At 40.6% G+C, this 17549-nt stretch overlaps 1 protein-coding gene across 3 annotated transcripts in view; it reads left to right on the forward strand.

The window, feature by feature from the left end:
* Positions 1-17549, forward strand: part of LOC134359480 (voltage-dependent calcium channel subunit alpha-2/delta-1) — a 761998-nt gene that overhangs the window by 638851 nt on the left and 105598 nt on the right. For all 3 annotated transcript variants that reach the window (XM_063072791.1, XM_063072789.1, XM_063072790.1), the window contains 2 exons: positions 1883-1943; positions 4812-4909. In XM_063072791.1, coding sequence (XP_062928861.1) covers positions 1883-1943; positions 4812-4909 — 159 coding nt within the window. The remainder of the gene's footprint in view (positions 1-1882; positions 1944-4811; positions 4910-17549) is intronic.

Genomic DNA, 17549 nt, shown 5'->3' on the forward strand with positions numbered 1-17549 from the left:
GAAATAATTAATAACATGCTAAACACAGATCTTCACAATAAATGTTCAGAGTTTTGTACTAGTTGGCTGCTATTACAGTCTTCCTTTTAAATGTTTCCCCGTCTCTTGCAAACTAGACATGTACAAGCAAAGACTGAGCAGACACAACTCAATAGCAATATTCAATTCTGTTCTTGATAGCAAAAAAAACATCAGTAGTGAAACCATCGTGATTTACAATTACATAACGTCATTGGGAACTTACACCCTGCCAATGATTGTGCAACATCAGAGTACTGCTTTAGCTCAGCTGGGGTTTATACTACGTAGAGTTCTTGAAAATTCACCTGCTCTCTTTTGCAATCTGTAGAGATTTCTTTGGGACTGATCAGTACATAGAAAAGCATTTGCCCCACTCATATCAATGCAGAATATCAAATGAAATTGGAGTCTGCTGCTGGTAATTTGAGAATTGGACCTTCAAATTTTACGGTGGGTGCTGGAATCTCACTTGGCGTCATTTTTGCTCTGTAGATTTAAATTTTTATGGATTGGACTCTGTTATAAGGAAGTTATCCAGATTTTTAAAAATTGACTCAGTTCTAGAGAAGCAAAGGAAATCTTATAAATGATTGGGTTGGACAGCATCAGGAAACTATTGCAAAGTGGAATACTCCTGAGTATATGGTAGATATTACTCGATTTTACTGATCTGGGGTGCATTCAAAAGATGGTATTGGTGCTAGAGAAATATCCTTGTGAATTTGAGGCTATTCAGTACAAACGTAAATAGCAGACGTGCATACAGATTTCAAGAATTTAAACCTGTCACTTAACAATTCATGTATAAAACAGAATAATCCAACTCCACCAGAGCCTTGTCTTTCTCCCGGTGATCATCTTTGCTGTGTCAGCCCCAATCCTTGCTTGTGCACTTTTAAAGGATTAAGTTTATATTTTGTGTTTCATCCTTAAGATCAGCAGGAAGTTTGTTGACCACCAAGTAAGTTCTAAAAAAAACAGCCTAGTGTCCAAAAGTGATAGCATGATTTGTAATGACAAAGAGAGACTGGCAGCATATGTCTACTGCTCGACTCACTGCATTCATTCTGCAAACCACTATTTCCACATAGTACTGAAGAAATAAATTCTGTTGAAGCTAAAGTCTCTTTCCTTTTTCAAGGGGCTGCAATGTTGTTATATTTAGTACTATGCATGGTATAGCCCTAGTTTAGGGCCTTGGATACAACCAGACTTGTATTACCTTTGTGCTGATGTACATTTGTTTCTTAGTAAACAGACCTTTAAATGATGCAGTTTCTCGAAGGTAACATTAATGGTGATCACGTATAGTTTTTCAGTCTTCAAGCGAGTGTGTGTTTTTCAGACTTCTACTGTGCATTAAGTCTCCCAGTATAGCACAATATTTTTATTCAAGTACTCATTGAATAAAATATTGTTTTATAATCCCTTCTACTTGACCCTTTTTCCTGTTCCCTGCTTTCTCTTTCTGATGGATTCTGACAGCCAAAAGTAAGGGCAAGTATCTTTTTGTTAGTCAATTTCCTCATTGTATTGTCTTTAGAGTATACTGTAATGCACTCTAGCTCCTACCCCTTTTGGATATTTTCCCGTGTTTATTGCATCTGTCCTTTTATGTATTAGCTCTTGGTGTCCCATTATCATTACATTAATAGCTTTAGTTTACTTCTTTTATACTATTATTGCTTGCTGTCTGTGTACTTTTTTACAATGTTACGCTATGCAAATTACTTGGACGGTGAATGATTACTTTTGCTGTTTTTAATAAGAAGTTCTCTTCTAAGTGTTCAATGTCAATCTAGCAACCTAAAGGGTGCAATTGGAAGCAATAATGAGCATCTTAACAATTATTTCTTTTCAGACTTAGAGTCAATAATGCCCGATAACTTCGACACCACAGGATATGTGTATCTCGCACCAAGGTAGCTCAGTTTAATGCTTTGTTGTGAGAGCGCATGTAAAGCATGGCTGTTTGGGGAAAGAGGGGCGTGATTTACTGTGCACACCTGGCACTGGACTAACTGGTTTTAAAGTGTCCAGGCCGATGACAACCTCTGGAGGTGTCCGAGTTTTGGACAGGGATTCACAAATGCTGAGATTTCGATGGGCTGAATAGCCTGTGCCTTACGGTCAAACTCTTAGTGAAGAACATCATCCTTCATCCTACATTCCATCTGTTCTGACACACCTAAGTTCAACAGTTTCCAGTCCAAAATAAAGCACACCAATTTGTCATATGGCAATATGATTGAAAGCGTACAGAGAAAATTACAAGAATGTTGCTGGGATTTGAGGACCTGATTTGATTGAGGAGTACAAAAATCAGGAGTGGTATAGAATAGGGTAAATGCAAGCAGGGCTTTTTACTGAGGTTGGGTGAGACCAGAATTGGCTTAAGAGTGAAATCCGAAATGCTTCAGAGGAACATGAGTAGCATTTTCTTCATTCTAGGGTGGTGAGAGTGTGGAACAAGCTGCCAGTGGAAGTGATGGGTCAGGATTTGATTCCAACACTTAAGAGAAGTTTGGACAAGTGCATATATTGGAGAGGCATGGAGGGATATGGTCCAGATGCAGGTTCAATGGGACTAGGTAGAATAATACTTCAGCTTAGACTAGATGGGCCGAAGGGCCAGCTTCTGTGCCCGGTGCTCTCTCACTCTATATGCAAGGAGTATCTTAAAGTAAACAGTCATTAAATCTTCAATAGTCTAAGTACAAACAGTCTTTTTTGGTAAAAATGAGTCATGGAAGACCTGAAGATTAATCAAAGTGTGCATTGCTCTTGAACATATCAAATTTAAATCAATTCATAGGCATCAAGCAATACAATGAGATCATCTCTTTGCTCCAGTTGTAGGTACATTCAATCGCATAAAACCCCACAGTGACAGATAAAAGTGCTGGCATAATTTTAATTGGTGTATCGTTTGCCCAACCTGATAAAATTAAAATGCAGAATTAATAAAACAGAAATCACAGGCAGATTCAGATAAGAAATATTATGAAGAATAAAACAATATAATTAAGGGAAATCAAACAGGACAACAGTAGTGAATGAATCAAATGAATGTTAAGTTAATTTTGGAAAAGCTTTTGAACAATTTTGAGAAGTAGCTGATTATCTAATAAGTTACATGGAGCCTGGAGCCTGATCGCAATCAGTAAATTATATTCCTGGACAACTCAGGACATCCAGAATTGACTAGTCAATATTTGAAGCACAGACAGGTTAGCATTATTGTTGGGACTATTTGCATATCGTTAGTGAATCACACAATCCTAACATAACATTTAAAGTGTAAATTCTTTTCTGGATATAGATGGGAATCATTCCAATAAAATGAAGATAATTTCATTACAAAAGGCACCAAATTCTAAGTATAAGAGATTGATCTGCTGCAGGAAACAGAGTAATCAATTTCTACAGCTTTTTGCAGTTAAGCTGAAAAACTGGTGAATTTTAAGCATTTAAGGCATCAATACATGCATATCCTTGTGTGTCAACCACACAGGAAATTCAGTAAATTATATGCATGTGTGTCTTTATTGAATAAGTTGTGACAGACGTCTTTCATCATTTCATTCAAATATTTTACAATGTGACTCTTTCACACACCAGAAACTACAGGTTAGAACAGGGATAGCATTGACCTAATCAGCCTACCTCTGCAGACTAAAGAGGTTATGAGAAGTACAGTGACAAGTTTTCTATTCCATTACAGTAGTCTTAGGCTTCCTCTTGGCTGCACAAATAAAATATTTTTTAACTTGCACTGCATTGGAAAACATATTTTTGGTTAGAGTTCTAATATAGTAGCGGTTATGTTGGTAGGTTTAATAAATTGGACTTGATACTGGAAATTTGTTCTGCTATTCAGAGCTGTCAAGGGAATTCATTTTGTTAAATTTTAAGTTGCAAAAATACTCATTTATGGCAATGGTAATTAGGGATCCTTACTGTCCTAATGGTTGAACGCACAATAGTGTAGATAAGGAGATTCCCATGGTTATCTCAGCTATTCTTAGTTGGAGCAATCAAGGGGAATTAATGGCCCACTCAGAACTAAAACCAACTAGGTTTTCATCTGCTGCATATTACTAATACCCTTTTGGAAACCACAATATGAGAGGCCAAGTGTAACCTTAGTTCTACCCTGTAGGAAGAGTCTGTTCAATATCCAGTCCAAGCATGGAAGAGACACATGAATAACATATTGGAATATAATTGTCTCCCTTTAGCAAGAATCTCAATATTGGTTGTAACCTCAAATAAAGCATGATGAATACCATTCCTGGAATATTGAGACTCCATTATTTCCTGACATTGATAGTGATAGCCATTGCTATGTGTTTCAATTAGTCGGATTCCACAGAAGGAGGCAATATGGAATAAAAGGGTAGTTGATGATACAAAAATGTTTTAATGCCATTGTGAAAATAAAAGGAGATGTTCTTAGATGCGAAAACAGAAAATGTTCATCAGGTCAGGCAGCATCTGGAAAAAAAGGGAGATAAATTTGCAGTTTTTTTTTGTTTCCTTTCTGTGGATGGTTAGAAAATGGAATTTTCAAACCATTGTTGACACCTTTTCAGCCCAGCAACCTAGAATGTTGTTCCGTAACCAATGTCCTCTGTGTTTTGATGTTTGCTGTGCTCTATGTGCTGTGATGTGCACATCCGGATCTTCTTGTGTGTTGTTGTGCGTTTTTCCCTCTCATTGTGGCAATGTTTGTTTACGTGTGGAAAGACCGGTATAGTGTGTGTGTGCGTGTTAACGATGCCTTTCAGGAAATACTGCGATGGATTGAATCCTTCAACCAACAACACGGCGTTCCTGGAGAACTTCATCCATTTTATCGACCGGCAGACTCCCAGTTCACCAAACTGTAAGTACCATTGGTCAATGTCTTTGGTGTGACGTTCCAGTCAAAGTCTTTTTTTTATTGGGATTGATAGGAACATGGTAGAAGATCAAAAACTTTGCTGCATGCTACATGAACAAGAACTGTCAGGCAGTGGATGTTTAATCATGTGGTAGACTAACTGTGTCAGGTTTAAAAGTCGGTGGTGGAAGTGTGGTGAAATCAGTGTGGAATCCCATATTCCCCTTCAGATACATTTTGTTGTGGATTGCCGACTTCCAGCCTCTGCTGGGTTATTTTATTGTTGATTCTGTGAAGTGGACAACCCACACTCTGTTTAAACCATCGAAGTGAGAACTGCCTCCTTAATTTTGTGGAGCAAAACTTAGGCATGCTCCTTGTCCAAGAGCATACAGGTTGGAAGTTTTACTGGTGCTGTTTAAGAATGCTGCCGAATTGATGCATCCTGTAGAATGAACTGAGGAAAGATGCAGTGAAGCAGGGAGAGGATGTTTCCAATGTGACCAATCACACTGCTTTCTCTTAGATAATGCTGAGATTCTGGAGCATTGTAGCTTTTGTTACAGGTTGACTAGAATGTGGTTCAAGATAACAGTTACATTATTGGTCCAGTGCCAGGTCAAACCCTAGCTAAACTTGCAGGTCATCCCTCCTACTTAGTTCAAATATGCTGTTCGTTCTATGAATATTGGACAGCCAATTGTATAAAATGAAACATCTCCTGTGGGTTGTGGTTGCAGACAGTCCTCGGAAACCACAAACTGCATCACATTTCAAACTGTTAAATGTGTTTCAATTGTGAATTGGATGAAGCCTCATGTTTACACATCTGGTTTTTAAGCAATTATTAATGGTTGTTTCTGTCCATAACAGACTGATAATCATTGCTAAACAATAAGGGGGATTTTATGATCTTGATAGAACATTTGGTAAAACAATGTTTCATTTCAAATACAAATATTCCATTTGAAATGGTAACAATTATGATCCCCTATGGATTTATTAAGGTTTGTGTTTTTAGTGCTGAAAGACGACTCAAAATGGCATTGGGTTTTACCCCAAGTACAAGAAAAGGGATTGAAATGATGGACTTTGTGTAATTGGTTCAATAATTGTGCCACTGACGGGGTGTGGGAGGAAGGGTCCACCTCCATCATTGAGTTTTTAATGGAATGTGACTCACTGGATTGATGGAGCTAGACAAGAGAAATTATTCAGGAAATTGAAAGATTTGGCTACGACAGAATAACAAAGGTGAAACTTGGCCAGGACTGATGAACTTCTGCATTTGGTACAGCTGATCACAGCTGCTCCCTGTCCCTCCATTTCTGTTGTAGGCCAATGGCAAAGTTGTCCAATTTTACACTGGGGGAACTGGTCTTTTCAATCACAAGCCAACCAGACTTGGCCCAGCACTGGTGACCCCATTCACTTCAAAGACATGTTTCATCTTAGAAAATGGAAACAGATTTGCTTAACTTATTTTGTTTAGTTTAATGTTTAAAAAACTTGTGAATGTTCTAGACTGATATAATTAAGTTGATAATATTTTCATTTTTAATTTTTCCAAGTATTTTTTCTTATTTCCAACATTCATAGTAGTTCTAAAGTGTCGAAATATCAGAGAGATTTAAAATCAGAACGTAAGTCCTCAGAGCCTAGAGGTGTTTATAAATGCTTCTTAAGATGGTCTAACAATCAAACTGTTTGACCAGTAACGTCCTATGCAAACTGTGCAACAATTTTTGTTTGTGGATGGCTCTGGACATCTGACAGTACACCTTTCATAAAAAAAGAGTTCAAAGTCTCAGTATTAATGGGATAGTAAATTTTCCTTTATTTTAAACCCTATGTACTTAGAACTGTGCCAGCAGTATGAATATATCACTAGTTTTCAATGGGCACATGAATGATTTTTCCTTTATCCTGAACTAAATAAGCAACAGCTCAAGGCTTTCTCTACAGACATTTCGATTGCACTATTTGGAGGAAACCTGGAGCAGAGTATTAAATCTCCTGTTACTGAAGTAGGAAAATATTTCCCGAGTTGTGCTTCCGGGATGAAGTTATTTATGTATCCTACCCTCTTGTGAAAAGTTATGATGAGAACATTTCTGGCTTCTACTGGAAATTAAATATTATCTCGTTTGATTATAGAAAATATGTTACTGAAAAATGTTACAATTCTGCTGAGAAATTGAAACTCTGACAAAATTGCCTGCAAGCCATTTATGGGAAAATGGAGCAGGTTGTCCCCCCAAAAAAACTGTGGTTTACAAAATTGGATCCAGCTGTCAACAATGTTGCATTGTACAACTTGGAGGTCCCAGCACGAAATCAAACCTTGCTCTAGTGAAGTTGGAATGCACCCTTTAGGATCTTCTTTTGAGGGGGCAAAGTTCAAGCTACATATATGTCAGCATATGCTATCTTGAGATTCATCTTTTGCAGGCATTTACAGGAAAATAAAGAAATGCAATAGAATATATGAAAAGCTATAAATGAAGACTGGCCGAGACAATCAATGTTCAAATGATGACATTGTGAAAATAAAAATAGTCAATAAATAATACCGAGAGCATGAGTTGTTGAGACCTTGAAAGTGAATCTATAGATTGTGGAGGCAGTTCAGCATTGAGATGAGTGAAGTTGTCCACGCTGGTTCAGGAGCCTGTTGGTTGTAGGGTAGTAACTGTTCCTGAACCTGCTTGTGTGGGACCCAAGGCTCCTGCACCTCCTCCCTAGTGGCAGTAGCAAGAATAGAGCATGGCCCGGATGGTAGGGATCCTTGTTGATGGATGCTGCTTTCTTGTGGCAGTGCTCCTTGTAAATGTGCTCAGTGATGGACTCGGCTATACCTATCACTTTTTGCAGACTTTTCCCATTTCTGGGCATTGGTGTTTCCATACCAGGCCATGTTGCAACCAGTCAGTATACTCTCCCCTGTGTATCTACAGAAGTTCATCATAGTTTTAGAGAAATGCTGTATCTATGCATTTTCTAGGAAAGTAGAGCTGTTGTGCTTTCTTTGTAATGACACTTGCATATCACAGGACAGATCCTGTGATATAGTAGTACAAAGGCATTTAAAGTTACTGACCCTCTCTACCTCTGTTCCCCTAATGAGGACTGGCTCGTAAATCTGCAGCTTCTTCCTCCTGTAATCAATAATCAGCTCTTTAGTCCTGTTGACGCTGAGTGAGAGGTTGCTCTGACACAGACAGCTGTGGAGGCCAAGACCGTGCGTATATTTAAAGTGAAAATTGATAGTTTCCTGATTGGCTAGGGCATCAAAGGTTATGGCGAGAAGGCAGGTGTATGGGAATGAGTGGGATCTGGGAGCAGCCATGATGGAGCAGACTCGATGGGCTGAATGGCCTTCTCCTGCTCCTATGTCTTATGGTCTCGTGTGGTCTTGTGTTACCACATATGACCCTGTGATTCTTTATCCTGTGGGCATACTTACCAAATCTATAGAACAGTAACTGGAAATAGGATCAAAGAATAACAAACTGCGCAAATGCAAATATAAATAAATGACAACAAATAGTGAGTATGAAATAACATGAAATGAAAGAGCATGAAATAACAAAGTAAAGAGTTCTTAAAGTGAGACCATTAGTTATGGGAACACCAGGAATAGAATGAGTGGAGTTATCATCTTTTTTCCCCAAGTGCCTGATGGTTGAGGGGTAGTAACTGTTCTTGAACTTGGTGATGCGAGTCCTGAGGCAGTTGTACCTTGTATCTGATGACAACAGCAAGAAAAGAACTGCTTTTCTATGGCTCGTAGATGTGCTCAACGCTTGGGAGGGCTTTATCCGTCAGGTACTGGGCCAAATCCACTCCCTTTTGTAGGATTTTCCGCTCAAAGGCTTTGGTGTTCCCATTCCAGGTGGTAACGCAGTCAGTCAGCTCACTTTTCACCACACATCTATAGGTTTGCGAAGGATTTTGATGACATGCCAAACCTCCACCGACTCCTGAGGAAGTAGAGGCACTGTCGTGCTTTCTTTGCAATTATATTTATATGATGGGTTAAGGCCACTGATTAAATTTGTGGCTCCCACAGTTTAAAATGCTGCAATTTAATCATGCACGAAGAATAATTAAGTTCGTTAAGTTTTCCAATTTGTCAGGTTTACTTTTCTGTTTTTCTTCAATGAAATGTTACGGCCATCTAAAGCTTGAGATGTAACAGTGGCCATAGCTGTCAGTGTGTTGCACTGTAAGTTATAAATTGTTGGCAGAGTCTCAGCATGTGGGAACAAGTCAAAATTACTGATCAGTTTTTCGGGTGAATGAGGTAATGGAAGACCGTTGTAAATAACGTGGGCTGGTTACTCCAAGGAGTTGCAATGTAATTTCAGGAGCTGTGTGAAATCTGAGCACAATTAAGCTGTCTGTAGTCAGCCAGTCGAGTTTAATTTTCTCACCTCCCTGATAGCAATGAGGAAACATTTGATCCCTCTGTGTAATTCCTTTCTCGTTTGTGGTTGCAAGACATCTGCAAGTATTATTCAAAGTAGCTGTTGAGGAATTTCTTCCACTTCTCATGCATTATTGTTGCTCATCATTGTTTTAGTTGGAAAGATAACTTATCCACCTACATGTGGCATTTACTTAGTGGATAATGGGATTAGAATGTGTTTATACTGTGCATTTCAACTCTCATTCCAACAGTAGTACAGCTCTCATTGTACTCACTTGTACCAGTGACCAAGTATTCACCATCTTTGTCACTCTAATTCTCTGAGAACTTCAGTGCCGTTGTTTTCTCAGTGGCTTCTCTTCCATTGCCCCCCTGCATCTAAGGGTAAAGTGAAAAGGGCTTTAGTTGAATTGAGGTAAAATAACTTGAGCATAGGATGAGGTGACTATCTGGAAGCAAGGTGGGTGGTAGCAGACAGTCACTGCAATTCATGGTCCAAGCTGTGGACAATTGTCCTTTCTTGGTGCTCATCACTTCCTCCCCTTTTCTTCAGATTGCTGAATGGCCTTGCCAAAATGACTGGCTGTATTGTAATTAACTTCCATAATTAATGAGCATTCATCCAGCTTTTACCTATCATTGTTTTAGCGTCTGTTGGTTTACACTTTTTTATTCCTTACAATGGAGTGGAGAAATTGTGAGGGGCAGGCCCTGAGCGGATTGTTCCCACAGATAACTAACGCAGAAGAGAAGAGCAAGAGTCTTACCTTTGCCCACATCTCAGTGCGTTCTGTGCCCACCAAGATGCCAAGCTCATTTTTCGTTGCTTCTACCTCTGAGCCCACTTCGTTGGCAAGAATTCCCCACTCTGCACCAATCACCCCTTTGTCCATCTCCAACCCTCCTCCTCTTCTTGGACACCCTACTCTGGTTCTCTGCCTGCTCCAGACCTTTTCATCTGTAACAGCTGATGAGACAGCAACCAACTCAACTTAAGCACTCCTCTCTCCTCCTTGGACCTTAACCCATCTGAATGCATTGCCCTCCACTCTCTCTGAACTATCTCAACCTTGCCATTAAATCCACAGTCAAAGGGATTGCTGTCTACCTTGATGAAGCCAGGCAGCAACTCTCAGACACCTTCTCTTGCTTACCTCTTGAGAAGGTCTCCACTCCAGACCATCAGAATGTTGTCTCTGACACTATCACTAACCTCATCAACCCTGGAGAACTCCCAATCACTGCTACCAACTCATGTTTCCCTTGCCTAAACTGCTCATTTCTATCTCCTACCCAAGATCCACAAACCTAACTGTCCAGGTAGGCCCATTGTCTCTGCCTGCTCCTGCCCCACAGAACATGTGTCTGCATACCTTGACTCCATTCTTTCCCCCTTGGTTCAGTACCTTTCCATCTACATCCATGACTCCTCTCATGCTCTCAATCTCCTCATTAACTTCCAATTCCTTGGCTCTGACTGCCTCATTTTCATCATGGATGTCCAGTCCCCATACATTTCTAACCCTCATCAAGAGGCCTTAAAGCTCTCCACTTCCATCACAATAAAAGAACCAACCAGCTCCCATCCACTATCACCCTGCTCTGTCTGGCCAAACTGGCCTTCACCCTTAACAGTTTCTCCTTCCACTTTTTCCAAACTCAAGAGGGAGCCATGGGCACCTACATCGGCCCCAGCTATGCCTGCCTTTTTGTTGGCTACACAGAACAGTCCATGTCCCAAGCATTCTCTTGTAGTGCTTCCTATTCTTCCTCTGCTACACTGATGACTGCATTGGTGTTGCTTCATGCACCCGTGCTGAGCATGTCAATTTCACCAACTTTGCCTCCAACTTCCAGCCTGCCCTTAAATTCACTTGGTCAATCTCAATATTTCTGTCCCTATCTCTGGAGACAAACTGCCTACCAGCATCTTTTGTAATCATATTGATTCCCATGTTTATCTTGACTATACCTCTTCCCATCCTATCTCCTGTAAAAATGTTATTCCTTTTTCTCAGTTCCTTCAGCTCCATCTCATCTGTTCCCAGGATGAGTCTTTCCTTTCCAGGACATCAGAAATGTCCTCCTTCAAAGAATGGGGTTTCCCGTCCTCCACTATTGATGCTGCCCTCATGCCATCTCCTCCATTTCCCACACATCTGTGCTCGCTCCATCTTCCCACCACCTTCATAGTTCCTTTTGTCCTCACCTACCACCCATGAATCTCCACATCCACCACATGGTTCTCTGCAACTTAAGCCATCTTCAATGGGATCTTACCACCAAATGTATCTTTACCCCCCCCCCACCCACTCTCTGCTTTCTGCAGGGATCTCACCCTGCATGATTCCCTTATCCACTCACCCCTCCCCACTAATCTCAGGCTTGACAAATAACACTGCAAGCAACAGAAATGCCTCATCTGCCCCTACACCTCCTCCCTTCCCTCCATTCAAAATTCCAGCCCTTCACCTGCAAATCATTTGGGATTGTCTATTTCATCCAGTGCTCTCGATGCAGCCTCCGCTACATTGTTGACACACGACATAAACTGGGGGACCCCTTTGTCGAGTACCTCTGTTCCATCCGCTAAAAGTGGAAGTTCTCGGTGGCCAGCCATTTTAATTCCTATCCTCACTCCTGTTCCAACATGTCTGTCCATGACCTCCTATTTGCCATGATGAGGTCAATCTCAGAGTGGATGAGTAACACCTCATATTCCATTTAGGTAACCTCAAACCTATAGATGAACATCAATTTCTCCTTCCGGTAATTTTTTCCCCTCCCCTTTCCCTCTTCTTCTATTCCCCACTCTGGCCTCTTAATCCTTCTCCTCATCTGCCTATCACCCCTTCCCCCCCTCCCAGTGCCCTTCTTCTCTTTCTCCCATCGTCCACTCTCCTCTCCTATCAGATTCCTTCTTCTCCAGCCCTTTACCTTTCCCACCCTTTAGCTTTCCATCAATGACGTTCCCTCTAATTTTTTTTGCAGCCGCAGAGTCCAACAGCAGGAAACTTTTATATGGCCTGAAAACTCGTGGTACTTTAAATATCTTATTTTGTAAAATGCATACCATGAATATTTAGAATGAAAATTGAAAAATCCCATACTTTTGATTTTATTTATTAATTGGTATAATGAAATACAATACAACAAAGAAAATCTATTATGTTTCATACTTTTTATCATCTGTACTTATTACAAACTCATTGCCTATAAATATTGTCTAGATTAATTTTGCATCCAGATGAAAGATATCTTTTAACCCTCATTTGATCATCCAAATGGTCTAGTTCCAGTCTTCTTCTGAATTTATGTTAGACTGAATTCATAAGACTGAATCCACCTACACAGTCTGCACTAGAAGCTTGAAATGTTCCAACACTGTCAACAAGAATTGACAGTTCTCTAATTTTTTCATTTCTAAGCACATAGTTCAACATATCAGTGAACATCTTTACTTTCCGAACTTTCTCAGAAACAACAAATTTGAAATCACAGTATTGCTGCGATATTTTTGAGGCAACACTTCTGTCGTAGTTTGTAAGAGTAGCTGAGTATTTTTTTGTTAGTCGTACAACATACTTTTTTCCAAATTCAAAATTGTTGGCGTGTGCAACAGCAACAGGGTCAAAAGCTGGTAATTCTCTTAACTTGTCGGCAGGAAATCTATTATCCACGTGATTACACACATGTTGAATGAATGGAATAATAGGCGCGGTATCAAAGTCAGAACTTATAGATACAAGCAGATCTTGCACTGTGTCACTCCAATAAACGGTATCGCCAGGATACTGTGACCATTAGTTAATTTTTGATTATTCATACTGCAATGCTTCCATTGTATTCAAACAGATTTTCTGAAGGAATTTACAAAGAGGTGCCAGACCTTCTAAAACATCGTTAGGGACAGTTAATACTACTCAATATTTTGGATTGGTCAAAATCTTCAGTCAGTAGTTACATTCATTAACTTGCTCTTTGCAATACTGGATCAAAGTTCCTCATTAAAGTAGTAACAGCAAAATGTCTTGACAACCATCTTACTTCATTGATGGTCTAAATGACACAACATCATATTCTGTGACATTAACTACTTCTTCTAGTTTTCCTTTTTCTAAATGGTTCAAATGGTTCTGTTTATTATCAGAGAAGGTATACAGTATGCAACCTGAAATATTTGATCTTCGTCGACATGCACGAAAGGCAGAAGAACCCCAAAAGAATGAACAGCAGTAAAACGTTAGAACCCCTAATCCTCTCCCCCTTCCCCTGCGCAAGCAGCAGCAAAGCGTCAATGCATCATCCTCCCCCTCGACCTTTGCCCATTTCAGCAAAAAAAGCATCAGTGCCCACGACCCACCAAGAAATAGCCAAGCACCTGAAGAGAGACCACGACCTGCAGTCAACACAAACTATTGTTTACCTGGCAGTTCGTCATGCCACAGGCTCTCTGTCTCTCACTAATAAGAGACAGAGAGAAGTCACCCATTTCACAGCCAAAGGGGAGACCAACAAACAGTCGCTGTTCCAATACTACAGTCTGTGGCATCACTTTTTAATCAGAGTTTCTCTGACTTGAGAATCTTCTGCAAACTCCCTCTGCCATTGAGAGAAAGAGAGCGAGGTTGCGATCGCTTGAGTACAGAGATGTCTGCCCGGTGAAATCCTGATGTTCCTTCTCCCGTGACGCCTCAGTCGGCAACCCTGACCTGGAATTGGTTGTCCACAGAGCTGCGCAGGGCCACATCTCCCAAGGTGCGCCTGGAAAATATCGGAACCTGTCAGCCGGCGAGCTGCAGGAGTGGGAAATCATCCACCGTAATAAAACCGTCGCTTTAAAGAGAGGAATTTAACTTGTTTCCACAGATAAGCTTGAAGAGGCAGCCACCTGATGCCATCTTAACTCCGTTCACTTAACTTCAATGACTAGCTGAACATTATACGAGGGGTGATTGATAAGTTTGTGGCCTAAGGTGGAAGGAGATGAGTTATTAACTTCAAACTTTCTGCATAATCACTCAAAGAGTTGAACTGCGCGTGCATGAAACGAGAGATGTACAACTCACCTCCTTCTACCTCAGGCCACAAACTTATCAATCACCACCTGGAGACCCAAGACGCCGACTTCTACACAGAAGGGATCCGTATGCTCCACGACCGCTGCACTAAGTGTGTAAATGTAGGAGGGGACTATGTTGGAAAATAAATCTGCTAGGTTTTCTAAAATTGACTCCTCTACCTTAGGACATGAACTTATCAATCACCCTTCGTATATACTGTTAGTAGCAGTGTTTCTATATCCTGCATAATTGATACTTTTTCCCATGCATCATCTAATCCCGTGTCTTCTCTGCGCGCAAAACAATGTTGCTCAGATAGATCGTTCATATCTCATCGAACAATAGCTGCCACACCATTATTCATTCCAAGAATAACATTTGCCCCGTCTGACTTAAACAGCACCATTTTTTTTTGAATATCAAGGTTGTTGTTGAAAAAAATATTGCTTCCACAATAGTGAAGCTGTCACATGTAGTTAGTTTCAAAATACCCACAAACACAGTCTCATACGAAATTTCATTTTTTGGTTGAAACATAAAATGCAAAATTAATATTTTCAGTGGTGATATCTGTACAATTAGTGTGTGGAAAGCAGATTTCCACAGTGCTTCTATTAGCTGTTTCTGAAGCACAAAACTGATGCACTCAGCAAATTCAAACCCATAGCTCTTGCTGCACCAACCCAGTGTACATTTACATATTTGGCCACATGTCCATGAATTTTTTTTACATGAAATGTATAGGTATTAATTTTAATTGTTGAGATAATGTTATCAATTACCACTGTGACCATATCAGAGTTAGACTACTTTTGCGCATCTAGTTTCACTCTTACTTTCATGCTTTTTTGGAGTTTCAGTTGACATGCCCAAAATTCCACCTTTTTTCTGGTAATATAATTTGGTAACTGCATCTATATGAATTCTCTAGTTAAGATGTCATTTTAAGTGATCTAACCTCCATTCTTACCATTTTTTTCCACTACTGAACTCACCCGCAACTTTTGCTTCCGCACAAATGGTGCCAGTGCCTTGATGTGTAAAAAAAACTGTATCACCAATTTTTATCTTTTGTTTTTTTGATGTGAAGGCAGTAGTTCAGAATCTACAAGTTGCAACAGCCATTCCACCTTAAATTTTGTAAATTCTAGGCAGTGTCTTTACAAGGCAGGTGATTGTCTGCCTGGTCATATAACCAGGACTTGTGATTTGCACTAGCTGCCCGTACGACCATACACCACCTGCTCCCATGGCTTTACGTGACCCTATTCAGAGGGCCTAAGCAGGCGCTGCGCCTTGTCCAAGGGTGGCCTGCAGGCTAGCGGAGGGAAGGAGCACCTTACACCTCCTCTGGTAGAGATGTATCTCCACCCTGCCACGCTATATTAATTACAGGGTATTTCAGAGTTACATTATCATAGCTTTCAAAATTACATTAACATAATATAAAAGAAAATTCCAGCTGTGCGGCAACAAAGGCTATATGTTACTGTGCAGCGGTGTGGACGTGCTCGCACACAGCTCAAAGGGAAGAGTGCTTATCACCTTCTTGCTTGTCCTCTTCAGCCTTCCTCCTAGCTATTCATTCTGGTATCTTCCCCCTTCTATTCCTGTCCTGACGAAGGGCCTCACCTGGAAAGATCAGCAGTTTATTCATTTTCCAGAGATGCTGCCTGACCTGCTGTGTTCGCCATCATTTTGTGTGTGTTCCTCTGGATTTCCAGCATCTGCAGAACCCCCTTCTGTTTTATTATATTGATGCGATTAAGTTTCATGGACAGACAAGGGCTTTCCCCAGAATGGCTCTTTTGCAGAAGCCTTATTCCACTGCTTATCCACTGAAAATTAAACAGGCAAAGTGGCTTTAATTCCAAGCAAATTGTTGTTCAGTCATCAGAAGACTGATTCACTCCAGGGACATGAAAACAGAATGCTTGGCTGATGATTCAGTGCGGGTGGACTTGGGGTCAGTTCCTGGAAAAGGGAAGTACACATATGGATGAGAGGTGGCGATCACAAGAGGAACAGAACCTCTCAGTCATTAAGGAGCTTAGAGCAATGTCTGACTATTAGGGATAACGACGGTATGCCTGGTAGATGAGTGGTTAGCTTGGTGCTTGGGCAGTGAGGCTTGTTGTTAGGTAATGAGCTTGGTTAGCGACTGGTAGAGGCGGGGTGGAGTGTTCATTGGTGGGGTCAGTAGATTGGTGGAGCAGAATGGTTGGGAAAGGGCTGGAAATTTGTGTGTTGAGTGGGTAATTCTTGGTGATGACTAATGAGTTGGGTAAATACTCCGTTTAACGGACACAAACTGGAATTGGGATCCAGGACAGGAGGGGATAGAAAAAACAAATGAAAAAAGGGAGCAGAAACCAGGGAATCAGATGAAGTGGAGGCTGACACTGGAAAATGGGAAAGAGGGAATAGGCAAGGTAAGTAGAAAACAGTTTGCAACTGTGAAAATATAAACCTTGAAAGATTTGCAACCTAGAGGGAAGAAACGTGATGCAACTGTAGGGGAGGCCGAAGAAGATGAACCCTGACAGAGGAAGTAAAAAAGAAATCAGGAGGAATGAGGAACTCTATTTGGAGGCAGTTGAGAGAAAAACTACACAGAAGTGAAGCAGTAGAGAAAATAACCCAAAAAGGCAGAGCTTACAGGAGGATGGGAAGAGCCTTGTATAATGGAAGGTGAGATAAACAGAGTGACATGGGTCAGAAATAATAGTAACGTAGAAGAGAAAGGCATCCTGGGACAGAAAAGATTACTGAAATGAAGGACTGCCAAACTGCAGCTGTTGGCACTTCATGCCTTTATCTTGATCTTGACTTTACTTTGAAACCAAAAGGTGCAATGTTTGTTCAGTTTCCCTGAACACATTCACTGCTTCACCCTTTCCACTGTTTCCATACTCGGAAAACCATTTCAATACTACTAAAAATCAGATACCTGCTCAGTGCTTTGAGCAATGTCACACAGCAAGTTCACTGGGGAGTTTCCCTAATTCATGGAATCACTGGAAACTGTTTCAGGGAGAAAAAGAGCAAAACAGTTCCTATATGAATCATCACACATCAAAATTGCTGGTGAATGCAGCAGGCCAGGCAACATCTCTAGGAAGAGGTACAGTCGACGTTTCGGGCCGAG

Source organism: Mobula hypostoma, chromosome 20 (genome assembly GCF_963921235.1).
Source record: "Mobula hypostoma chromosome 20, sMobHyp1.1, whole genome shotgun sequence".
Classification (NCBI taxonomy): domain Eukaryota; kingdom Metazoa; phylum Chordata; class Chondrichthyes; order Myliobatiformes; family Myliobatidae; genus Mobula; species Mobula hypostoma.